Source organism: Mytilus edulis, chromosome 11, assembly GCF_963676685.1.
Source record: "Mytilus edulis chromosome 11, xbMytEdul2.2, whole genome shotgun sequence".
NCBI classification, from domain to species: Eukaryota; Metazoa; Mollusca; class Bivalvia; order Mytilida; family Mytilidae; genus Mytilus; species Mytilus edulis.
In genome coordinates, this window is record NC_092354.1 from 18,507,522 (window position 1) to 18,535,388 (window position 27,867).

The 27,867-nt window shown below is 31.0% G+C and overlaps 1 protein-coding gene across 1 annotated transcript; it reads left to right on the forward strand.

The window, feature by feature from the left end:
• Window positions 1-275: 275 nt before the first annotated feature.
• Window positions 276-25,299, forward strand: LOC139494055 (uncharacterized). Its single transcript, XM_071282222.1, has 19 exons — window positions 276-388; window positions 1,303-1,394; window positions 3,184-3,358; window positions 3,695-3,997; window positions 6,456-6,513; window positions 7,154-7,212; window positions 8,355-8,426; window positions 9,738-9,821; window positions 10,675-10,722; window positions 11,711-11,929; window positions 12,647-12,867; window positions 13,971-14,040; window positions 14,187-15,112; window positions 15,421-15,463; window positions 16,620-16,677; window positions 17,583-17,788; window positions 22,411-22,601; window positions 22,994-23,066; window positions 24,074-25,299. Exons 2-19 carry the CDS (start codon window positions 1,341-1,343, stop codon window positions 24,076-24,078), a joined length of 2,865 nt encoding a protein of 954 aa, XP_071138323.1. The 5' UTR covers window positions 276-388; window positions 1,303-1,340; the 3' UTR covers window positions 24,079-25,299.
• The last annotated feature ends 2,568 nt before the right edge of the window (window positions 25,300-27,867 follow it).

A 27,867-nucleotide genomic window follows, 5' to 3' on the forward strand; every position in this document is an offset into this window, starting at 1 on the left:
GTTACATAAGTTTAAACTTTTATCTTCTAGTTTATTTATAGTAATTTATATCTTTGATAACGTCCTTACAGATATATCAACATACCGTTATTTATAGTGACATTCGTCATCATTCTGTATGCTCGGGAAGTGAAAAAAACAAAAAAATTTTGGTATTGAGAACGTAAAATATCAAGGATTGAATATTTAAGATTATTCTTTACTAAACCCAAATTAGATATTAAAAAACTACAGAACAACTTTCGTTTTGTCAATTTACAAGGTTTTTCCCACTTGTCAAGATTGCAAAAAGCATACGTTTGCTTCCCAAGGTAATATTTTTCTCTACCAATAGGACCTAGATGAGGACAAACAATATGAGGACAAATTGTTTTCGGAAAGGAATGTGGTAAGGTTTTGTACAAGAAATAACAATTTTGAATAGATACAGTACTTATCAAATTTGAAACCTTATATATTCAAGTTAACTTTAATGTCAGTGACACCTTTTGCTTCATTAAAAAATAACTGTAGGTTTATCTTTGGCAGTAAGTTTTTATTTATATTTCCGAATAATGTTTCTATGTGACACACATGAGATATATTCTTATACTAATCTATTGTGAATAAATTGATAATATATCTTTATCAAGGTGTGACAGACCTAATTTTTAAAAATGAATGATAAATATAACATTAAAAAACAATGTTTAGTCAGGTAGTCTATTACAATACATTATTGATTTTAGACAAATGGCTAAAATGGCGAATGACATTGTATTGCTATATACTCTTATCAAACGGTGTTTGTCATCGGAATGTTTTTTTTATTTTTTTTATTTTCACATTTTCAACACATTAAAATCAACAGTAAGTAATACATGTAATACATAATAGATAACATGGTGAAACGATATCTCTTTAATACCATATAGCAAGTACATAAACTGCGTATAAAATGTTTTACCTGTTCATAATATTGATTTGTATTAAATAGAGTGTATAAGTTTTGTCACACATTAATGCACAGTGGGAATTTACAAATTGTCTATGACTTATTATTGCTTTACATAAATTCATTCACTCATTTTTTTCTTTGATTTTTGTTTTCGATCGCCCCTTATGTGTATTTTTTGTAACTGTGTATAAGATTTGAACATCGAAAATCTAAATAATGCCTAAATTGTCAGATTTAACTATCAGCAATCTCCGTCATAGTTCAATTTAAACTAATTTCAACATCAAAAGGGCTGTGTGCTTTGTGAACACTCTTCAATTCGTGTAAATGTTTCTGTAAATAATACTCTTTTATATTTTCTATAGATACAGATATTTGTCCTGATAATGATATACATACAGACATGAAAGACGGCTTTTCATTAAATACCGTCGTCTTGGAGTTCTTAGTGTTCCAAGTAAGTATAATCATATACTTGTAAACCGACTTAAAATCGATTGAAATGCAGGGACACGAGTCTTTCTTTTCCTCAGTTCCTTCGTCTGTAACACTTATATCCTACAAAATAAATGTAAATAAAGGCAACAGTAGTATACCGCTGTTCGATAGTCATAAAAGAAAAATCGGGTTACAACTAAAACTCGTGTCTGTAAGAACGTAATATATTTTAGCGAACGACATGTATGTATTACTGAAAAATTATTACACCAGGGTTTTCGATATCATAAACTAGTCAAAACATTTACTAAATTTTATCATCGGTATGAGGAAATCATCTGTAAATATAACTTAACATGCAGACATCTTATACGTTCAGGTATTTCACATCCAATCTTTTATGTCAATATTCTTTACCAAGCACAAAAATGTCAGTATTCACCTCAAAAGCTAACAAAACCTTTAAACAGACTTATTAAGAAGGGATACAGTTACGATACTGTTGTCAGATCATTACAGATTGCATATGTAGGCTTTAATATTAACTTACTCATAGACTTTGCATCGAAATTAAACACATTTATTCTAAAACCGGGTTATGTTCTTCTCATATATTTCATGATGGTATCAGTATGACGTCCATTATCACTGAACTAGTATACTTATTTGTAAAAGGGCCAGCTGAAGTACGGGTGCGGGAGTTTCTTGCTACATTGAAGACCCACTGGTGTCTTTCGGTTGTTGTCTGCTCTATGGTCGGGTTGTTGTCGCTTTGACACATTCCCCATTTCCATTCTCAATTTTACATATATTTTGAAGAAAATGCTTGATGAAATTTAATTTTATTTTCATAGATTGTTTTAAATCATTCCATACATGAATAGATTGATGACACTTTTGCTTATACCTTTCCATAGTTGAGGAAACTGTATTGTTTTATGATGCCAGGAGTGAAAAAAGAAACTGTAAAATTTATATTGATTTTGACAGATATATGTACAGTAAAATTGAAACTTGTTGAATAAAATCAAGCGGAGCGCTAAAGTTTGATACTGGAGTTGCAAAGTTATGATAATTGATCTTTGGAAAAGTTTTAGAACCAATGGTTGTTTTTAAAACAGTTAATTAAATAACAGAAATGACTCATAGCACAGCATGATTGACACATTCATACTCTTAGCAACTTCAATATGGTTTATCCGTAGTCTTCCCGTTACGGCAGTAAACCTTGCTAACGTTTAGCTTTAGTTTGATTGTGCTGATAACATCTTTTCGCTGCAATGTCAAGTAGGTATGCGAGACCTTAATTGGGTGCAACGTACAAAAGAAGTACGTGTATCTTCGTACGTCAAAAACTTTAACAACAACACCCAGCGGGGTTCATTTTTGTCCTTTTGAAAAGTTAAAGTTTTGACAGTATGCTGTATAACCATATTTCTACTAATACTACAGTTAATGAAAAAAACAATAAATCAATCAATTGTTTTGGTTTAACTATCATATTAAGATGCGTTACTATTGTTTTACAATCGTTCACTAGCCATGATTTTCAACTGTATCACATAATAGCGGACGTGAACCCTTGTTTGTAATAATAAATAGGCTTTTGCATGTGCATGAAAACCAGAAGAAACATCCTGAATGGCAATATGTAAATGTTTGTTCTTACAGTAAACTTGGGAACTTAAACAATCTCTCAAGTCATAACGCAAAAAAAAAAAACCGTAAACAACAACACAATCCTGAATACTTAAATATTATTATGAAGTCATCTTACATTTATTAATAAATATGTGCATGTATTGCAGGCTATTCTAGTTATTGTTAACGTTGAATCGTACACTTTGAAATGTCCGTCACAAAATAGTTGGAAAATTCGGGCCAAATTAATGTGTAACATCACCTTGAAATACTTTTGCTTGTACAACAATGTGGTAGGGACATATGTCGAAGGATGCAATAGACCAGATTGGGATAGAAAAGGTAAATGTAATATCAGATAACGTGTATTTCAGATTATATTTTAGTATGTATACGTCATGTAGTCATAGGCACATCATAACATGCTCATAAAAATTCTGCTGAATAATTGAAAACGAAAAAAGTAAAACATTACATTAACTATTATACCCAGAAAAGTATTCCCATTGTACGAATTGTGAACGTTTTGCATTATTCTAACGACATGTGTCGAGATTTTCGATTTTGAATGATATGTAAATAAATTAGCAGTTGTTATATTCCGGATGTCTAGTAGTTTATAACTAAACGTCGATTCAAGTAAACTAATGCTGTATCATGATAATTGTTATATTACAGGAAGTAAGCGAATATTTGCTAATTCCTTTACAAGAGGAAAGTGTATACACAATCGCTTTCAGCCATTTAATTTCCAGACTGAAAGCATGAGTGACTGTATCTATGATAAATCACACTGCAATGAAGAAGGACAAGTAATTTACAAGGCCGGTTCATCAAAAGATGATAGAACATGTCGATGTGATTATACAAAGAGTTATGCATTTCTTAAAAATCCAAAACATGTTTGTTTTTGTATTCCCACCAAAGAAGACTGCTCTTGTTATGTGAAATCATGCCCAGTAAATTCATCACTATCACCAGGTATCTTGCTTATATTGTTTTTTTTTCTTTGTTTTTTTTTTGGGGGGGGGGGGGGTTGATCATATATAAAATTGAGAAAGGAAATGGGGAATGTGTCAAAGTATATTTCTTTTAATTGTGAAATCTAAAATGTTACTTGAAAAAAACACTCATGATCGACAACTATGTAATATATGAATATAGAGTCAAGGTCATTCGTTATTGGTGGTATAACCATAGGTATTGAGAAGATATAAAGAAATTAAACCAAATACTTTTTCAAAGACACAAAAACAAATGATTACAGTTTAAGATTTAATCAAAAATCCAAAACTGAGTTTAGAAATATGTTGGTTTCCATTATAACTTTTTATTTATACTTGCGTTCATAAATATATATACAAAAATGTTATTCACCGATATATATATATATATATATATATATATATATATATACAAAAAAAGTTTCTTTTCAAGCGGTGTACAGAATTATATATTAAAAATTAAATACACAAAAAGAGTTTTAAAAGCTTTTAAAACTCTTTTTGTGTATTTAATTTTTAATATATATATATATATATATATATAAGTACGTCTGAGTCAGTGACAACTCTACAACAGATGTATCCATCGGATCACCAGCAATGATGGTGATACATGGCTGTGTATACAACTCGTATAAACATCAACCCAACAATGTTAGATCTGTAAATTTGCTTTCGCAAATTTTTTGTTCTTCCCTCGCCGGGATTCGAACCCATGCTACTGAGATATCGTGACACCAAATCGCCTGCACTGCAGCCGTCCCGCTAGACCACACGACCACTTGAGCTTCACAAGCTTTCGGTGGCCGTTTGCTACCTTTCCTCGTCGGTTTTAATCTGGCGGCGTACTACAGTACATGATATATAAGGCATGGAGATGTTATTGTTAATATATATATATATATATATATATATATATATATATATATATATATATATATATATATATATATATATATATATATATATATATATATATATATATATATATATATATATATATATATATATATTATATATTTGCTGACAAATAATAAATACACTGTGTATGAAAATAATAATATAACATCTACACACGCTTAAAAAACACGTGTCTCATGTCTATCTCTAGATTCACCTTCCGTGACAAGGTAACACTACGACTATTGAAGTTATATTTTTATATAGCGGATGTGGTCGAGTGGTCTAGAGCGCTGGACTTGAGGCTAAGCGATTGGTGCTGTAGTGTATCAAAGGTGTGAGTTCGAATCCCGCTGAGGGACGGACAAAAAATTGTCAGTATAAAATCTAACTCTAACACTGTTTGGTGTAATTTTCAGACTTATATATATATATATATATATATACATTTTTATAATAGAACTTATTTGGAATAAAAGTTGGATAAACTTGTAAATAACTATATAAATATTATATATTAGAGCCGTGGTGTAATGACTAGTGCATCGGACTACTAAAAAAAGTTCTTGGTTGGATTTCAGATTCAGAGAGAAAATTTCAGTGACTGAATTTTCGGTTCTTCTTTAACATCATTCGCGAGTATGGTCTTGAGAATCGCGGATAGTCCGTCGGAAGGGGACAATAAATAACTGACCAGTGTTACGAGAGATCCATATAGATGGCACGTAAATGACACCCTTGTATGTTTCGAAAAAGAGCAGGCTTATGCCGCTACAAAGCAGCACTCGCATCCTCAAAGTGGAAAGAGATTAATATAAGTTGCTATAACTTGTGTCCCAATCCACTATAGATAAATATGTTTAAACTAAATATTACACACTAGTATGTGTTGGTAGCATTTTTTTCAATTTCATTTGTACTATTTATGATAGGTGCGGGTGAGGGAGTTTCCACATAAAAGTCGATAAAATATTTTAATAGTTTGCCATCATATAATGTATTTTAAATTTATAAAACATTAATTGTCAGTTATCGTTGCGAATCTAACTGAAATAAACAAATGTGAGTAATTGGAAGAAAGCTTATCTATAAAATTAAATTTTACGATAAACTATAACAGAAAACTAAATAGTGTGCTTTCAGGGGGGGGGGGGGAATTATTAAGTTTACGGGAATAGTTTTCTTTCTACTAAAAGAAAAAGGTTAGTTTACTACTATTTTTGTTTTTATCAAAGTTAGTATGAGTTGTATCTCCTAGTATGGCTCAGTCCGGGAAAAATAATCACACAACACATGTGTGGTATATGCAAAACGGTCGTAATGGTAAAACAAAATGCTCTTTCAGTTAAAAGTCTTATAAATGCATTACATTGCTCTCTTTAAAATTACGATTTCCATAATCGATCTCAACTGAATATTTTCTGTTTAAACAATCTCAAAAATTGAGGGACACCCGATCAATTTTATTTTTTTAAGAAAAGAAACATGATTATAGAGGTATATATCCAGATTTCTTTTTGTTTTCTCTTCTTCAGATTATAGTTGCAACAAAAGTGGAGACAAGCAAAACCAAACTTGTACTGAAATAACAAAGTAAGGTTATTTAATATTTAGATAAAAAATATATTCTTTATGAGGTTGTGTGGTACTAAAAGTGTGTGTCCAGAATGCGAAGGATATGTCGATCTTTGAAAGTTGACAATGGGTTGAACAGTAGAAAAGTGAAAGGTAATTGTTTTATCTTATTTTCATTTTTTCAGTTGCAGGAGGATTTTTCATTGCTGTTTAACATGACGAATGGACTTCTAAAAATATACAACTCATTGATGACATATATTTTTTATTATTTTTTTTCAATTTAGTTATTTTCTTATTTGTTTTTTACCTTTTTTCTCTTATTAGTTCAACAGAAAAAGTACCTTAACAAAAATGCATGCTTCTGTCGAAGGCAAATTGTGAGCTTAACTGAACGTTGACACCATTTTTTTAAAATGTTTCTATTAAGTATAGAATAAAGTATAAAATATCCTGGAAAAAACATCATTTTGCAGGACCAGTAGATTTGGAGCCGGACCAGAAGATTTTAAGTCCACTGGTCTGGCCGGCCAGTACACAAAAAGACTTAAATTCGACACCTGATACGAAACTTTACATGCGTTTGTTAGTTCAGTAGAGTTATTTTCAAATATATAGTACATTTTTAAATACTCATATATATTAAACATTATTGTAGATTTGACAAAACCTTGGTCGGTAATGAGGGAGAAAATCAAATATCATTAGGAATAACAAGTAAGCTTAAACTATTGATTTCAAACAAAATATAAAAATAAAAAGATGATGTATGATTGCGTGTGAAAAAGTATACCACTGACGTTAATGAGGTAGATGTAAACAACTTTATGTTACAGTACAATATAATATACGAAAAATACTATATGTATGATTATTTTTTTAAATAAAAATGAAAGTCATATATCATATACAAAAAACAACGGAATCACCAACTTATAGTTTTCTCGTTGGGATATATAACGGGATTAGAGACACTCGTTTTTCTAATATCCTGAACCAGTAGTGTAACAAACTAACTTACGCGAAAACTGTCAACAAATGAAAATGTTGTATCTAGTTGCTCAAATGTAAGTTGAAATTAAACATCACTGATTTACCTGTCATAGTTAGTGACTTTTTGAACGCTTACAAGATATATTGCATGATGTAAAATGCCAACATTAAGAAAAAGTCATTCAGTATAAAAGAGTATTTAACTCACAAACATCACAGATGACAATCCGCATGAGGATACATTGACATGTATTCTTTAATTTAATCATGTTATATTTCTTGTCTCAATATCATGTGACTTTAACACTTTTTTTCTTTTAAAACATCAGCTTTAATCAGATATCAAACGTAATTATCAAACGCAAATACTTGATGATTGCAGGTCAAATATATCATATTGCATATTTTCAAGAAGTCTTAAGAAATCAAATTATGACACGAACGGACAAAATCAACTATTAAAGTATTTGTATTAAACTCAACAAAAATCAGTTTTACACGTATGTGTTTCCATCAAGGGATGTTTTGCCCCTTTTCCTAATATCCACTATCGTGAGATTAAATAAGTTTTTCACAATGACCTACATTTGGAATTATCTTGTGTTTTGTAAATGAGAATATAGTTACTGAATATTTATGAATGTTTGTGTTTAGATATTTGACAGGGTGCAGATGTTATGTTCAGTAAAGTTAAATGTGGTTTGTTTTTTGATAAAGTTTTTCGAATAGATTACTTAAGTTTACGTCATACTGTCATTATAATGTTAGCATGAATAAAGTATCTTGACCTTCCATCAAAGAAAAAAATATATGTCATTGGATTAATGAAGCAGTGGAATTATATTATTATTTACATTTTTTAATAGCTTCCAAATTCAAGTGGAGATACACAACACACACTACAATATTAGCCTTATTTTCTATCGTGACTATACTTGGTAAGTTTTAATAGATATAGGAAGATGTGGTGTGAGTGCCAATGAGACAACTCTCCATACAAATAACAATTTAAACATGTTTTCCCATAGTTAATATAAAAGTGATTAATTTCTATTATGTCCACAACTGTATGCCTTATCATTTGACTATGCCAAAAGTCGGTTAAGTGACATGTCAAATTGTCCCAATACAAAATTCCCTTAAATAACCTCTTTCCCAATATGCTCCAAAAAACACTACCTGCAAATTCTTCCTGACATTATCTCAGACAAGTTATGTGACCAATGTATAATTCAGAATTGCATACATGTACTATTGCAGATATTCGTTCAACTATTGTAAATCAAATATTAATAAAGGCGGCATTATACATTATTTACTGTATTCATGACCTGATATCTGAATAACAATGATGAATGAGAAGTAAACAAAATAAAACAACAAAATAGAATCGTAAGAACATTTCTGCTTACTGTGTGACTAGCTTTCAGATGATAAGCAATCGACTTGACCTGCTAAGATTGACGATGGGGAGAAGACCCCAATACATATTATGACATTATTTTCAAATTTCTGTTTGATTATTTTAAGTGTTTTGTTAAAAAAATATTTCAAAATTTTTTTTTTTTTAAATTACACAATAAGTTTAACTGAGAATGACGGTTTTTACCCTTATTATTTCTTTTGACAAAGTTCATAAAGTTGCAATAACATGAACAAGACGACGGGTGCCACAGGTGGTGCAGGATCTGCTGACCCTTTCTGAGCACATAAGATCATCTCACGTTTATGGTAGGATTCGTGTCGCTTAGCCTTTAGTTTTCTATGTTGTATCATGTGTACTATTGCTTGTCTCTTTTTCTTTTTCAGCCATTGCGTTGTCGATTTATTTTTGATCTATGAGTTTGAATGTCCCTCTGATATATTTCGCCCCTCTTTTGTATTAAATAAAGAATAACCATAAATTGTTTTTGTACAAGCCTCCAGAGAAGATATAATTGTTCAGACAAAACGTACATTCAAACAGCTTATAATTTCGAACAAATAAAATAAAAACTTACAGACAATGAATGTTTTTTCTGTATCATCATGAAGTTTTTGAATCGCAAGCAACATCAACGAGTACTATAAAATATTTCCAATGTGTCATAAAATCAACAAAATCAACAAAAACAACACAGATCAGAACTTAAACAAATTCAAAATCAACCCCACTGTAGCTGGTACAACATATGCAATTAAACAAATAATAATCGCACGACCCTAGTAAAGAACAATAGAAAAGTTATTGTTTCATCTAATTGTTGCAGGATTTTTCATTGCTGTGGTACATCACGAATGGACTTCTGAAAAAATACCACTATTTGCAAGGTACTTTCGAGGAACCCATAAAGGTAGATTCATTTTAGTCATAGAAAGAAACATTAATATATAATATAAATTACCGTGTATTTCTATTTTAATCCATTCAAATACAAATTATCTGACAAAATGTTTCCGAAAAATTCTCATTAAGAGATATAATTGTTCAGAAAAAAACAATTATATCAAGATCATGCGTATATAATGGTTGATAACACGAACTACATAATATTATTTTCGTTTTTTTTTTTATTTCGAATCATTACTTATATGTATATTTATTGAATTCGTCCCCAAAAAAAACCTATATATGAGACAACTCTCCATCCAAGTCACATTTTGTAAAAGTCAATTATTATGGGTCAAAGAGCCTATGAAAACAAGAAGAAAAAGAAAACGGGAATTAACTTGAAGTCATAAACCTACGTCATTGGCGTTTTCTTGAGAGATCTATATATATGTAAACGAACGCTGTTCCAAATCTTATATAATATTCTCGTGATTTTTGCCGCGGGTTATGTAATGTTTTATGCTCTTCAACTTTGTCCTTGTTTGGCTTTATAAATATTTTGATATGAGCGTCACTGATGAGTCTTATGTAGACGAAATGCGCGTGTGGCGTACTAAATTATAATCCTGGTACCTCTGATTACTATTATCAAAGAAGATTTACAACAAAAGTTGATAGTCATATGATAAGACATAGGATTTCTTCATCATAATGTATAACTATTATGACTTGATTTATAATACAATATGACACCTCGATCCCTTATATTCTATATATGGACGTGTTCTAGTCATGTCGTTTTGTCATAGAATAATGGAACTAGTTTTAAGTAAACAGTTAACATATCATTTGTATATATGATGTTAATTTTACAGCTGGAGAAGAACGATTAAACGAGGGAGAAAACCAATCAATAAGACATAGTAAGGTTATATTAAGTTTAAAATAAATTTCTTTTAAAATATTTCGTTTTCTTCTAGAAACTTGACAAACTAATCAAATGTTATAATATATACAAATAGACATATGGAGAAGTCGTATACTAAACATGATAAGCTTTGGGTGAAAACGTGTCCTTATGTCATGAATCAGTTAGCAAGCTTAGTATTTTCTCATCCATACCTCAAATGCTTTACATATGTGGACAACTGCACATGTATGCGGTGTATCGAATAACTATAAGGTGTTAATGTCCATGATGTCTGTCGTTAAGGTTTAAAACTACTAAATGTTGAAAATTCAACCTACCTTTAATTGCATATAAGAGCCAAAACTTTCATACATGTATGATATTAAAACTGCCAATATATTTTTTTGGCAAAAAATAAAGCTATGCAAAGGAACTATGTATGTTCTTTCAGACCAGGCCCGAATAAGTGGTTTGATTCCTAAAGGTTTCATTGATCTTGACCTACTGATCATGATGCATGGGTTAAAGCTGATTTTTTTCAGTAATTATCTTGTTTAGATAATATAAACACTCGATCAACTTTTATTCCAAATTCGGATGTTTGCATTGTGTGCAGGTCCGTCTTCGTGATCCATTTGATATTTAAGTCATTTCAAGTCAACAATACTTTTCGTGGTGAGATTTTTATTGTAGATACTACATGCATCAACAAACAATTCATCTTATTCTGGTACTGAATTGATTTTAGGTCTAAATGTCCGCCGTGCATCTGCTTGTAAATACAAACTTATTAAAGTTATTGTGTTATTTTATTCACAATAGAACACTTATATTTAAAAAAAAAGGATACATATATTCAATAATGATAAGTAAAGAAGATGGGATAGTAAATGTTTTCTTTCAAACATGTTTTTTTTTTATATCAGCCTCATGATATTAATATGAAATTTTCAATTTCAAAACAGGAATAAAGTTTTGATTTTCACAATTATTTTTTCAAGGTGATCGAACAAAAGAGGAAGTGAACTTTTTACGTCTTATACATCTTCTAGTTAGAGTGGTATGTCCAGTTGTTCGCATGTTTTTTGACGAAGAGATCCAACCTGACCAGCTCCAAAACACACTTGATAAAAACAAGCAAAAAATGTTAAATCAATACAGAAAGAAAGATAAAATCATAAATGACTTTCAGTGGAGTCTATTATTTGAACCAGACAAAGGTACACAGTTAAAGTAATAATCCATAATCGATTTCGGGTTATAGATTTTGGTGTTCAAGCTGGCAAAACATATCGGAATAAAAAGAAAATAATGTGCAATAGGTTTGAAGCAGACATCAATTAGATTAGAACAAAATTTTACCTTAATATAGCAAAATCAATTAACCTTGACTTAAGTATTGTACTTTCTGAAACGACCAAGGGATGACAGGCGATATAATTCAAAGGGAGATTCAGATTCATCAGCTGAAGAAAAAAAACTGACAACGTCATGGCAAAACAATACTGAGCAGTACGAAGCTCATTGCAATCTTGTAATCTTTCTTATTAATAACCTAGGGAAAAATACCATTCCACCTAGTTCCATTTTAAACAACAACAAAATATAAGTTCGTGGAAAAAGTAGAAAATTGGCCATAATTCTAAAAGAAAAATCAGGGAAACCTTTACTGTATGTATGTTTTACATCGATGTGAAATTCCGTACATGTCTGAAAATAAAAAGATTGGGTGTGTGTTTAGTTTCACGTTGCTACTTTTGCCTTAACAACCCCACTATTTATCTATATTGATGTCAAGGTAGAGTTACTCAGACAAAGGACAAATAATATAGGAATCTCCAGTATCTTTTACTGTCTTATATTCTAATATTTGTAATGTTTCACACTTCTATTGAATTGTTGTAATTTTGTAATAATCTAATCGACTTTTCTTACAGGACAAACAGTAACTTCCAGTGACTTTGATATAAGACTCATGACATATCTTCTGAGTACACTTGCAAACATTGATGTTGGCGATTTATATCCAGTATATTCTGACATAAAAATCCGTGCAATGCTTTCCAGGATTCAATTCAGAAGCAAAGAAACACTTCGGAACTTTGACGGAAAACTCTCGGAATATACATTCAATGAAAACTGGGATTGCATTGGACAGGTAAAATGCCTTTATGTATGTAAATGCTGTACAGAAATTATGGCAGACTTGATCAGACATGGTGGTCAAAATGTTTAGGCAAAACACATATTGACTTTTAAGTATTTTAACAATTTTTTTTAAATACAGTTTTTAATATGATTTCAACATAAAAGATGGGGATAAAGACAAATATGCATACGAATTTTTAATGCTTTCCTTCTAACTATTGAACAAAAGTTGATTAACTCAAATTTATATAAAACAATAATTTTCTAAATTAAGATCATACCATTAGAGACACTGAGTGCTAGTGTATTTGATATAATTTAGGGAAAGGGAACAAAACAAGTGCTTCCCTTAGTTGTTCTGTGGTTGAACTTTCTCAAGATTTTACATTTGACTTTTCTTATGATATTAAAAATTAAAAAAAAATCAATTGTTCCTTGTACATTGGTACAAGACTTTATATTTTTGAACAATAAACATCAAAAAAAGTTTAAGCAGATATATCAAAGTTTTCAATTATATCGATATATTCATTCAAGGTTTCTTATAGTTGTTAAACTGTTTTACATTCGTGCTTTTGAATGTGGGATACATGACAAGACTCATCAATACAAGCTAATTCTATATAAACGATCACACATAGAAACGGAAACACACAGAAATTCCAATATAAATTATTATGTCTTCAAAAGTCATTGAAAAGAGTCAATTTAGCATAATTAAAGAAAAACAAAGGTGGTTCAACACAAGTTACATTTTGGATGGAAATGCATCATTTACAACCTACCTTTTTGGTTTGCCGATATTATTTATCAATTGGTAATACACAAGTATTCATATAGAAGACGATGTGCATCATTATCTCGTCATCGTATAGTTTCTCCATATAACTGAAGAACTAGCAACTTGGTAGAAACTGATTATCGTTATAATTGCATATTATAAAAATTGTTACTTTTGGGATTTCCTCTTACGAACATATAAGTGTAAGGATTAAGTGTATCGCATGTTAGCCTAACAAAAACAGTAATGAAGAGAAATATAAACAAGTTGCACTAATTAATATGATATTTTTGAAGTTTTTAACGGTATGTATTATCATCTATTTTACACAGGCAGTATTAAAGTTGGCATCGTCTCTTAATCTGGACACAAAGAATGATCCAGAGAAAACACGCTTAATTGGTAAGAACAAATTGTTATCTACAATTAAGAAACATATATAATTAAAAATTTCATAAAATTCGGAAAGTGTGTTTATATCATTTTATAATAGAACCAATGTTTTAATGTTTTTAATGTTTATAATAATGTGTCAGTTTCATTTACAGTAGACAGACTTCTTACGTTGAACCCTAAAAACATCGACACAAGATCACTGGGCATTTTTATCGATATGTCTGAAAGCCGTCCTGGTATTATACTCCAACAAGTTATTTCTGAATATTGCGCGTCAAAGTCAACAACAGTAGAAGAAATTCTTAGAAATGAAAAACACCAACTTTATCATAAACGCATCAAAAATGTTCCATGCTGTATATGTCCCTCGGGTTCTATCTGCCATAAATTTATTCCCGAACAGCAGTGGAAATCATTGTATAGTAAACTCAAGAGTGGTTATTCACATTCCTGCCAATCTGGAGAAAAACCATGCATCGAACGTTTTGTTCCAAAAAGGATGACGACTTGGGATTTATTAGTCTCAAAGGCATTGATTCTTAATATACCAGATATTTTGACCTATGTGATTAACCGTTTAAACATTTGTGAATTTGATCAGTTTCTTTTGAAACATCAGCATGTTATATACCATTCTATGGATGGAGAAATGTGTTGCAAGTGCGATAAGATACCTACGGAAAAAATAGTTATTAATAAAGAGGAATGGGACATGTTGTTTAAAAAGGAAGATAATATATCTTGTAATCACAGAACCAAGAACTGTTGCTGTCAGTATTCAGTAATAAATGGAATTAAATCCACAGATTTAGAAGATATTTGTTTGTCTAAAATTTTCAGTATTGCTGGACCTATTGGTCTTCTAAACAAAATTGAACAAGATGCTCTTTTGTACTTTCTATATTGGACTGTTGATAGTGAGCCCTTACAAAACGCTCTATTAGATCTGGAAAACATGAAAGAAGACAAAACGTGCAACATTAACATGTCATCAGTTATACCCAATCAATTGGAAGAAACTACACCGAAACAATTTAATGTACGCACTTGGATTGATAAACATTTGCTAAAACAAGAAGTATGTATTCCTATTTTGCTTTCAAATTAAGTTTTAATTCATTTGAAAGATATGCGGAGAAAAACATACTGTACTCTGTGTCACTCTTTTCTGTATATAAGCAAGTGCATTTACCGATTAAACTGTGTCTTATATTGAACAAATCTCTTCAAATATAACATAATCGTTCTACCCGTAGAATGTATCTAAATGATAAAGATTTATACTGAATGAAATTTTTTATAGTGGTGTTCATTATACATGTTATATGTGCGAAGACCTTTGTAGGGAAAATGTGTGATTTTAATTATTTAGTTTAATACTTGTAGGCAACAAGAAAACAACAACTTCAAATTCTGATGCGCGATGAGGGTATGTTATGTGTATTGTTAATGTTTAAAGGCAATGAAAAAACAAAGAGTATACGTAACGGCCGATTTTTCTTGAATAAGAATTCCAAACATCATGTTATCTTTACATAATTCACAGACTCATACTTGTATGTGTTTCTTTGATTTTACACTGTAATATTAACGCGGTTATCTAAATATCTAGCCATATTTGGAACAGTTTTAAATGGTATGAAACTTAAGGTTTTCTTTTTGTGTTGGTATCATTGGTGTTTTCATCAGTACCCTCGTGACAATAAAATTGAGAATGGAAATGGGGAATGTGTCAAAGAGACAACAACCCGACCAAATAAAAAACAACAGCAGAGGGTCACCAACAGGTCTTCAATGTAGCGAGAAATTCCCGTACCCGGAGGCGTCCTTCAGCTGGCCCCTAAACAAATATATACTAGTCCAGTGATAATGAACGCCATACTAATTTCCAAATTGTACACAAGAAACTAAAATTAAAATAATACAAGACTAACAAAGGCCAGAGGCTCCTGACTTGGGACAGGCGCAAAAATGCGGCGGGGTTAAACATGTTTGTGAGATCTCAACCCTCCCCCTATACCTCTAACCAATGTAGTAAAGTAAACGAAATATACTATACATTTTCCACTGCTTATGACACAAGTTGCTGAATAACTATCATCAATCTCTTTTATAAAGGAAATAAGAAGCCTTATAAAAAACACTCACTATACAAGTCAGAGGTCTTAATAGATAGCCTAGAGTGTCGTGAGTAAATGTTCATGCTTGCGATTGATCGTTTATTTCGATAACAAAAATTTAAAACATTGAGTATTTGAGGTCAATTATTTTCATTTAATTATTTTTAAATGAGGGGAAGGGTACACAATACCTTATGTTTTAGCTGTGACCATTTCTCATATAATTTAACATGTTTCTTTGTATTGTGTTAGGCACTATATTGTAAGATACGAGTAACACAAATATTGAAAATGAAAATTCAGATAATGCATGTCAATAACATAAGTGTAATTTATATTATTCATGCTAAAAATATCTTACTTTGTTAGATTTTACAAATCACAATCTTTTACTTAATTCGTTTGATTAAATGAAAGTTCATTTCAAATTCAACAATTAATTTTATGATGCACATTTATTTGCAGATGGTTTGTTTGTAAGAAGTGTACTGGTCCCTGATGATTTTTCCTTGCCTTGTAGAACGTAATTACAATTTATTAGGTTTCGCATATCGAACAGTGAAAGGTTGTACAAAAATACACACAAAAAAAAAGTTAAAAGCTGGACATAGCACGTTATACAAAATAAAAAATAGCTAAAAGTAAATGTCCTGATGATGTTATGCTTTGACAAAAAAACAAATATTGGAATCATTGCTGGTACTGCATTGACCTTTGTCTGAAATAATTAACGAGATACTATATGTACATGCATTATGCTGTAAATTTGAAATTTGAAATTTCTTTTTATGTGTTTTAATGTTTGCTCATTATTTTTTTAATCCGTACATCGACCTATAATTGGTAATAAATTTACGGTTATGCCATTGTTATTGTATCTGAAGAGCTAAACATTGTATTACACTTCACTGAGGAACACGAAACATTTTTTTATTTGTTTATTTCGCTTCATAAAACAATATTTAAACGTAACCGTTTGTTGTTGATGGTTTCAAAGATCAAAGATTTACATTTCTTATTATTCAATAATATACGAAACACTAACTCTTCATTCACTTTTATTACATTTATCGATTTTTTGTCCACTTCTATACCATTCTTGAGCGTACAAAAATGTCTCGTGAATATGTTTGACGGTTGGACATAAAATACGACATGAAATACTACGTCATTACAGTTGTTCTAAAATACTAGATACGCGGAATTTTCTTTCTACATTTATAACAAGGAAAATGTTTAACATGAAAAAAAGTTAACAACTCTGGGCACGACAGTTGTCTTTTTCCAACATACGCACCTTAAAGTATCGAGTGTATCGTTCCCTCTGTTATTTAAAGGCGCTGTCTTTATATAGAAACGATAAAACATTTTTATAACTTTTTCTATGGATTATTTATACTATATATATATTGCATTTATATTTTCCAGAAAAAAGTTTAACGATCTGACTACTGAAGAAACTAATTATTTAGTGGTGGTTTATGGATTAACAAAACTAGTATATCCTGTTATTAAAGATAAGTTTAACACTCAGTGTCCTGATCAAATGACTGCGAAAGAGAGCAGAGATGTAATAAAAGATCAAATCAACAGAAAACATCAAAGTCCAGATCTTAAAAAGCAACTCTTTCCAAGTAAGTGTAAAAGATAATAAGTTGTAGTATCTCTAGATAATAAATGTTAATCGACAACGTTTATTTTTTTCTTAACACCATCTAAAAAGTCTGAAATGCAAAACAACAAGTCGTATCTAAGATCACAGTAATTTGGGTTTTTTTCAAGATATTTTTGTAAGGTAAATTCAGTACTGTTCACAATTTTTTACAGTCAATTCAGCAAAAACAACAGTTGCTAAAAAGTATCGACATACATTGAACTAGTATACTTCTGAACAGTTCTAAAAATACTGCAAACTATCAATTTAAAAAGATTGTAACATGAAACCTGACCATAAAACTTAGTGATAAAACTTTTAAAAGCTGGTCAATTCAATATGTGTGTGACCGTTTCAGCTTAAAATGTTTTCAACAAACAGGAACATATTCATAATGTTTATATGAATGAGGACAGAAGGGTCTCACGTGACATAAAGAAAATTGAACATTTTAAAATAACCGTGAGTCTGAATATAGTTAGAAATACTTCATGTTGTCTCTGTCTGTCATCTCTTTATTTGTTCAACAACAAAACCGGCTTCATTGATGTTCACTTCTATGATGTACAATCCCCCGAAAAAAAGGAGAGCTCCTAAATACGAGAGAAATAAGTCAATAATTATGTTGCCTTATATTATGACACCTTCTCGAGATCTGATTGGTACAATCTTTTGTCAATAGAAGTTATCCGTGTCGGAGGTCATTTGCGTAATAACAGTTGGGTATTGGATTGGGATTCATCTTTTTTTTAGTTTTTTGATTTCGCATCCAAATGTTTTCTATTTTTTATATTTAAGCATTCATTATTATCTCCTTTTCATTTCATTTGTCCATATTTTTTTATTCTGTATTTTGCAATGCTCTCATCTGTAGAATATTTTACAGATAAGAAATTTTATTTCAACAAAACATGCAAAAAAAAATGTATTTCTATATAGTTTTATGTTTCTTTTTCGAATGCAGCAATTCGTCTGGTCCGTACTTAGCGTGGTCATATCCCCCTTGATTACTATGGCTTATATTTCATGTACAAATAGTAAATGATTGATTAATTTTATAACAATAAACTACAAAATGCTGTACCTTTAACAATTAACAAACAGTTAAAAACACTTATTGTACTATAAACTGTCGATATAGTATTCTTATGTTTTCCAAATTAATATACATATAAGAGTATGTACGAATTCAATACAGGCTGGCAATACATGTAGTCATGAGTATGCAATTATGTGGTAATTATTAGTCGCCGTCTGTTATATTTATTTTACTCATTTATTGGTTGGATATCATTTGAATAAACAATTTTTCTTGTTTGATATATTATGATTCGAGAGCTCTTTTTAAGCTTCATTACGGTATTGGTTTTCATTTTTAAAGTAAATAACAACTAATACCGGACAAAACGAGCTTCAAGGCATATCTAAAACGGATAATTATTTAAAAAAAATAGCAAAATCAAATGCTCAAATATAAAAAAAAAAATGAAAATAACTATCATATTCCTTACTTGGCGTAGACAATTCTTTGACTTAAAAACATAATTCTTTGCTTTACCTGAATTTTATTGAATAAGCGGTCAAAAGTGTAATATGGTATCAAATGACGGCTGTTAGAACTCGGGATCATTGTCGAAACATTTATTAAAGTTTATGTCGAATAGAATTCTATTGTATTTACATATTTTGCCTTCTGCTCAGTTAAGAATATAAAAAATAAAAGGATCTGGAGTAAATATGTACATGCGACAAATCTCACACAATACATAGAGAAAAATAAAAAAAAAATCCATAAACAGGCCTTTTATTTCTGTTCTTAATCTTAACGATTAATGTATGGTCTTAAACAGTGAACGAATCATTCCTACCCTACAACAAGGTCAAGAAGGCTCTAGCGTCGACTTCAAGGATACCATTGATACAAATAAACAACAGTTCACCTTCTTTTTTTCGTGTTGGCTTTTTTATTCTGTGGTTAGTAGTCACCACATCGGTGTTGACATGAACATCAATTATATGATCATTTTTATACATTTACTGTTTGCAAAAGTAAGAACTAATCTAAATACTAAGGATTTTCTTATCCGAGGCATATAGACCTTAGTCGTATTTGGCACAACCTTATTGAACGTTTGGTCATCAATACTCTTCAACTTCATACTTGTTTGGCTCTCGTTACTATATTGATCTTACCGTCACTGGTGAGTCTTACGTAGATTAAACGAGCGTATGGTGTATTATATTATAAGACTGGTAATTATTAACATGTAGAAATGTCTTATTATAATGTATATTTGTGAAATTTTCTGTCCTGAATATTCTTGCATTTATTTGAAATGTAGTCCTGTCATGTAATATTGTTATTTTATTGTTATATCTAACATTGTCATTGACGCGCTGAAATATGCTTTGAATATTGTAGCTGCGCATATTGGGAGAGGTCAATGAATTACATAATTGAATTTATTTTTTTATCTTTTATCTTTTTTTATACATAACCCAAATACAGGCAGTAGTATTCCGCTGTTCGAACTACAACACGACAGAAACACAACATAAAAATGTAACACACACAGAAACGAACTATAATTACTACCAAAAAAAGACCAATATATTCAAAGCAACAACAAATAGATGAAAACATTTCAAACTAAACAACATAAATCATAGACAGCATGGGGCACAGCGAAATTAGTGTAAGAAAACCTTGCAGTTTGAAATAGTAAGAAAGGGCAATACAGAAAACAGATGACCAAATTAGTATTTTTGAAGAAAATTGAAAAATATTAAATAACCAAACATGAAATTTTGACGGTGTTTTGATATGATAAATAGTCACATCAACAAGAACAACATTGTCCAGGGTGCTCTTATGCAGCACAAAACACCATAGGTTATAGTTTTGACATGCATATAATATCACTTCGTTTTAAAAAAAAAAGAAACAGTTACAGATGCACGAAATTGTTAAATATATGATATGGATGCCATTAGAGCCCTTAATTAATCTGGACAACAGTTATCTGCTTACCCTTCCGACGCACCTGAGATTACCCCTAGTTTTTGGTGGGGTTCGTGTTGCTTATTCTTTAGTTTTCTATGTTGTGTCATGTGTATTATTGTTTGTCTGTTTATCTTTTTCATTTTAAGCCATGGCGTTGTCAGTTTATTTTCGATTTATGAGTTTGACTGTCCCTCTGGTATCTTTCGTCTCTCTTTTCCTATCATTCATTCAAATATATTCCATTTCATATTTGTATATTGATATCAATTACAGAAAATGAACTGAAAATTGTAATTAGGTATTGATATAGAATTACGTTTTATAATTTTTACGTTTTATCATTATTTCATGTCATGTTCAAATCCACAAATGGTGTCTTTGTACTTTAACAGCCTGTGTGTCTTAATTTGAAATATTCTGAACCTTATACAAATAACGGGAACAACGAAAACTGTACCCTATTTTCGTATTCTCCTGTTATGAAATTCGTTGAATCCAAAACTGAGGACAATTCTACTTATTTTGGCTCTGTCAAATCAAGATCAACGTTCTTTAAATAAAACTAAGCTGTCAAGAAAGTTATCAAAATCATAATGTTTATTATGATAGGAAATAAAAATGATTTTCTAAAGTTGTTCTATGTTTAATTGTAACCATCATTAAATTGAATGCAATTCAGTCAACAAATCTACTCTTTTTTCAATCTTTGCGTGTTAATTTGTTCCATTAAAACCATACATAGTAATACGTATATATTTCATATCCAAACAGCCTCTGTCTTAAAATCATTATCTGCAATGTATCAAACTAAAACAGATGTGTCTATTAAATAATATATTATATATCTTCTTTTTAGTGTATATAACTATTATGCATACAAAAGTGTGTAACTTATTATGGTCATGTGCAAATAAGAAAAAAAGAAATTTAATACAAAAAACAATACATATATATATATTTTTTTCTAAACCTGTGCATTTGTTATACAGATAATTATGTTTAAAAATCTTAATATTAAACTTCTTTCTTTTTGAAATTACTGACATGGTATATTTTTTTATTTTTTCCAAATATTGAAAATTGAATGTATAATACTAACAAATACTAACAACTGTATAAATATGATATTTACTAATGTTAACGAGGCCGGGATAAGGTACCGGTACTTGATGTTTTAAACTAACAAATGTACAGATTTCAATAAAATATGATAATTTAAAAAAAAAAAAAAAAAAAGAAGAAAGTTATCAAAATCATAATGTTTATTATGATAGGGAATAAAAATGATTTTCTAAAGTTGTTCTATGTTTAATTGTAACCATCATTAAATTGAATGCAATTAAGTCAACAAATCTACTCTTTTTCAATCTTTGAGTGTTAATTTGTTCCATTAAAACCATACATAGTAATACGTAGCAGTAATTGGTATAATCAAAACGGCATGAGTAATACAGCACAGAAATCGTAAACCTCAAATTGAACATATTATAATCCGCAATATAGTTAATTACATTAGGAGATATCGGATGACCATAACAGCTATTAATTGTGCTGAATTTATAGGATACATTGTTAAAACTTAAACTTGTACATTTTAGGTGAGGAATTGAAGAACCCAGACTTTGAATTGATGATTAATATTTTGAAAGAAAGATCGAAGTCTGAGCGGAACAAATGCTCTATCAACCATTTAGACGCTACCGAGATGATCAGAAGAGAAATTGTTCAAAGCAGTAGTGGAACATTGGACCAAACAAAATTCAACGATATTATTAGCCGCATGAGCAAGGTACGTCAAATTTTTTTTTCTGTGACAAAACAGTTCTCTCGCGATACTTCTTTCGAATATATAGTACTGTGCATATAATTTTATCTGTGTTTGTCTATTTGTTTATACCTTTCAACTTAGTAAGCCTTATGATTACTTTTATAATGTTCGTGTTGCTTAGTCTTTTGTTTTCTGTACTATTATTTGTCTGTTTGTCTTTTAGTTTTTAGCCATGGCCTTGTTAGTTTACTTCAATCTATGGGTTTGACTCTCACTCTGGTATTTTTCTTCCCTTTTTTTTTAAGTAAACCAACATTGTAAATGTGTAAACATATAATAGAGAGATATTTAAAATTATTTGTATGAAGGATTCCTCTTATTTTTGTGACGATAGAAAGTTCTAATGATTTTAGGCAGTCTTGCACTTGGGAGGAGAAAAGTATAAAGACGAATTGTCAAGACTTCGTCATACCAGAAATATATTTGGTAAGTAGAATAATACTACATGGAGTAAATACATAGACCACATTTTTCTTCACAATATTACAAAAACCTTGTACAAAATGTTGTATTGATGTTAATATATGACAGAATTACATAAGACAGAAACAAACGTCTCAGGCTTACCTAAATAATATCATAAATAACTAGTTCATCCTTTCTGCAATCATAATAGTGTTTCTTATATATTTATATATAAGTTATCACGAATACTTTATTTTCAAGTTCAAATAATCTTATTTGCTGAATTGATATAACTGTAGGTAGATTTTATAACAAGTTATTACAAGTGAGGGTAAATTCAGAGGAATAATACACAAGTAATACCTATACATACATATTTTAAAATATGTCGTCTTTTAATTGCATGTTTTATTGGTCCAAATGCTAATATGCCTTTGAGACGTATCTCAAAGTCAATATACTTTCCTGGATCGATAAAAAATGTTGACTTCTTATCTGAAACTAGATTGATATGCTCTTATTCAAAAGTTGTAACCTACCTAATAATAATAATAATAATAATAATAATAAACACAATACATACATACTTTAATAAGATAATAATCTTAATTTACCTTATAGATAGTAATGAAAAAACGAACAAACAATCCAAAAGCTTGACAAAAAACATTTAAATGATCGAAAAAAAAAATCTAAGCACAAATTTTCCTACTTGAATATTCTAAATTGAAATTACATCTATTGACCCTCGTCTTGACTTATATAATGCATACGCTAGATTTTTGATAAGCAAAACAAAGTTGCTCGTTGTCCAACTGCACTCAAAAGCTAAAACACATATAGAAACTCGGCATACTCTTCTCAAATTAAGCTTTCTACATTCTGATTTTTATGCCAGGCGTCTTGGGTGCAAAGAGCCAAGAAAAAACTATATATGAATGCATTTTTTTTTCAATTCTTTTTTTTATCCGTTTGATACCTTTAAATAGATCAAAACATTTTTAATATTTCATAATCTTTCTTTCCAGAATAAATCCAGGATGACATTTCAACGTACATATCAAAGCGAAAGTTTCAACGTCCGTTAAGTATACTACGAGAATCAAAAATACATTCGATTGTAGAAAGTCGAAGTAATACCTTTTTTTTTTTTATCTGAGTGTGACGTTGCACAATACATTTTGAATCGTCAACTACTATTTTATGATCTCATTTGCTTTAGTTGTATATAAAATAATATGACTTGTTGTGTGTGTTAAAATGTGTGAATGCATCATTTTGTATCCAGTCAATAAGATAAAAAAAAAGAAAGGTAGATTAAACAATAGGTATTCCCGATGCACACTAATGATAAGACTTAAAAACACTGTGAAATTTCAAAATATTTGGATTATACAATTGTAATGTGAATGCAAAATCTGAAACTAATATCATAAAAAAATTGGCCTTTTTGACATTATGGAAGGTAATATAAAATCCACAAGAATGTGTCCAAAGTACACGGATGCAACACTTGCACTATCCTTTTCCATGTTCAATGGACCATAAAAATTGGGAAAAAAATCTAATTGGAATTAAAATTAGAAAGATCATACAATAGGGAACATGTGTACTAAGTTTCAAGTTGGTTGGAATTCAACTTCATCAAAAACAACCTTGACAAAAAGTTTTAACCTGAAACTCGCACTTTTATTTTCTATGTTCAGTGGACCGTGAAATTGGAGTCAAAATTGGCTATGAAATTAGAAAGATCATATCATAAGAAATATGTGTACTAAGTTTCAAGTTGATTGCTCTTCAGCTTCATCAAAAACTACCTTGACCAAAAACTTTAACCTGAAGCGGGACAGACGGACGAACGAACGAACAGCGGGACGGAGGAAGGAACAGACGAACGAACGGATGCACAGACCAGAAAACATAATGCCCCTCTACTATCGTAGTTGAGGCATACAAATATATGAGAGCTATTAATCAGTTATCATTTTTGTACAGCTTACCATGATTATGAATAGATAGCTATACATTAAACAATAAATGCTGAAGTAAAATAGTGTTTTATATCAGTCGTGAATGATCTATCTTATTTATAGTATGATATAAAAGTACAAGAGTACAAGAGATATATCTCTTAATAATTTTTTATGAGAAAATAAGATGTTTTACTGTCACTATACAGTTAAGGGGAAATAACTCTACCATCAATAATGAAATGTATATTTATTTAATCTCCCATTTTAAACAGCTATGCCTTTGCCAGATTTATATTGATAAATTCATTCAATGCTGAATAAAAAGTAATAAACAAAATCTTATGCTTGTATTTGTGCATGTCAAATTTATAACAATTGTATATGTCTTGTGTGTACTTATGAACTTGCTTAAATGGTTTATGAAACATCACTTCATCTATAAATTATTACCATGGATATTTATGTAACAATATTATTAATGCATGTATAGGGTATCAAGTATGCTGACATGATTAGCAGAAATGTTATTACCTTTCTTATCAGTCCGACACATAGCTTGGTAAGTTATGTTACAAGTTTGCATCTGAAATATACATAAACTATCAGACATTCAGTAATGTTATAATCATACCAACATTTGAAATTTATTTTGGAGACTGTCCTTAAGATGCCACATGCTTTCTTTTGAACGGAAATGTAAGAATAATTAACAATTTGTTTTCCTACTATTAATGGTATTTTATTATAATGATAGATATCTCATTAATATTAATACCTCATCTCGTATGTTTATGTCACCGCCATAACGGAGGGGGCAGTAAGTCATACCCTTGTTCGTCTGTACGTACGTACGTACGTCCGTCCAAAAGGATGTTTCCGATCTCTAACTTTAGTTTGCCTCGATGAAATGTTATAAAACTTTTATACAATACTTATGACCACAAATCACAGATCTAGTTTGAATGTTGAAGGTTTCCATATAAATGTTCTAGATTTATGCCCCTTTACAATGAAAAATTGCTGATTTTTTTAGTTTGGCTTAACCAAATGTAATGAAACTTATACACAATGCATATTACCACTAAATACAGATCAAGTTTGAAGTTAGCCTAAACTAAACGTTATGAAACTTATATAAAATGATTATTACAACATAATTCAGATCAAGTACACTTTTACGGTTCTTCAGTAATGTCCCTTTTTTTAGCTCATCAGGCCCAAAGGTCCAAATGCACTTTGCTCATTACTTGGCGTTCGTCGTCGGTCGTCGTCGTCGTTAACTTTTACAAAAATCTTCTCCTCTGAAACTACTGGGCCAAATTAAACCAAACTTGGCCACAATCATCATTGGGATATTTAGTTTTAAAGATGTGTCCGGTGACCCGGCCAACCAACCAAGATGGCCGCTATGGCTAAAAATAGAACATAGGGGTAAAATGTAGAATTTAGCTTATAACTCTGAAACCAAAGCATTTAGAGCAAATCTGACAGTGGAAAATTGTTTTTCAGGTCAAGATAAATCTGACAACCGGTTGTTGGGTTGCTGTTGGGTTGTTGCCCCTGAATTGGTTATTTTAATGATTTGTTGCCGTTTTTGGTTATCATCTTGAATACTATTATAAGTAGAGATAAACTGTAATGAGCAATAATGTTCAGCAAAGTAAGATCTACAAATAAGTTGATCCCTTAAGGAGTAATTACCCTTTATAGTAAATTTTAAAGCATTTTTCTAAACTTTTAGTAATCTTGGGTTCAATGAGTTGCCAGAAACAGCCCAAGTCCAACTAAACATTGCCAAGCAGGGTGGGGACAAAACCTTAGAGGACTGGGCCGACAGGGTCCAATCCCTTGCCACAAAAGCCTTCCGTCATCTGCCCGAGGATCATATGTACCAACAAGCCATCATGAGATTGTGTCAGATGGCCTCAGATAAGGAGGGGGGAATGTTGGCCTTCAATGCCAAACTTAAAAGTATTGCGGAGGCGGTGGATAAAATTCTTTGGCATCAACATAACCACCAAGCCATATATGGCCGCAGTGCCCGAAAGGAAGTCAAAAGTGTAAGCCCTGAGGCCAGAGGCAGGGGTGGGGACCTCTATACTGTATATTCCACCTCAGGCCCAGTCTCCAATAATGTTCCCACCAAAATTTCCCCTAAAGAACATCCCCCTAAAGATGTCCAGGATTTGAAGGACCAATTTCATGCCTTCAAAGGGAAGGTAAGCGGAACCCTTGGTAATATTATGTCTGAAATCCAAAAGCTATCTTTTGCCGTCCCCAACAATGCTAGGCCCCCATCCAGAAGTCCCTCCCCCCATTGTCAGGTTCACTAGGCTATTCAGACATTACTTGCTTGGGCGGCGGTTTACGGTTCGAACAGATCATAGTAGCCTCACTTGGTTGACCAGTTTCAAGGAACCCTAGGGACAATTAGCCAAGTGGCTGGAAGAAATCAGTCAGTTTGATATGGAAATTAAACACCGGCCCGGGGCTAAACATCCTAATTCAGACGCTTTATCTCAATTGCCTCAATATGGCCCCTGTCCAAAGTTTCAAGTAGAGAGGGTTCTAGCAGATTTGCCATGTGGGGGATGTACATACTGTGCCCGGGCCCAACAAAATTGGGGACAGTTCACAGAAAATGTCGATGATACGATACCCTTGGCGAAAAGACACCCTATGGTAGTACACAAATCAGAGGCACACGAGAGCCAGTGGTGCAAATATCCCAGGTATCAGTGTCTAAAATGGGGGACGAATTGACCATATGGTCGGAGGGGGAAGGGGACATCTGTGTGCAGGAAATAGGAGGAGACCTTGGCGTGAACTTTTGATACAGTCAGGAGGAA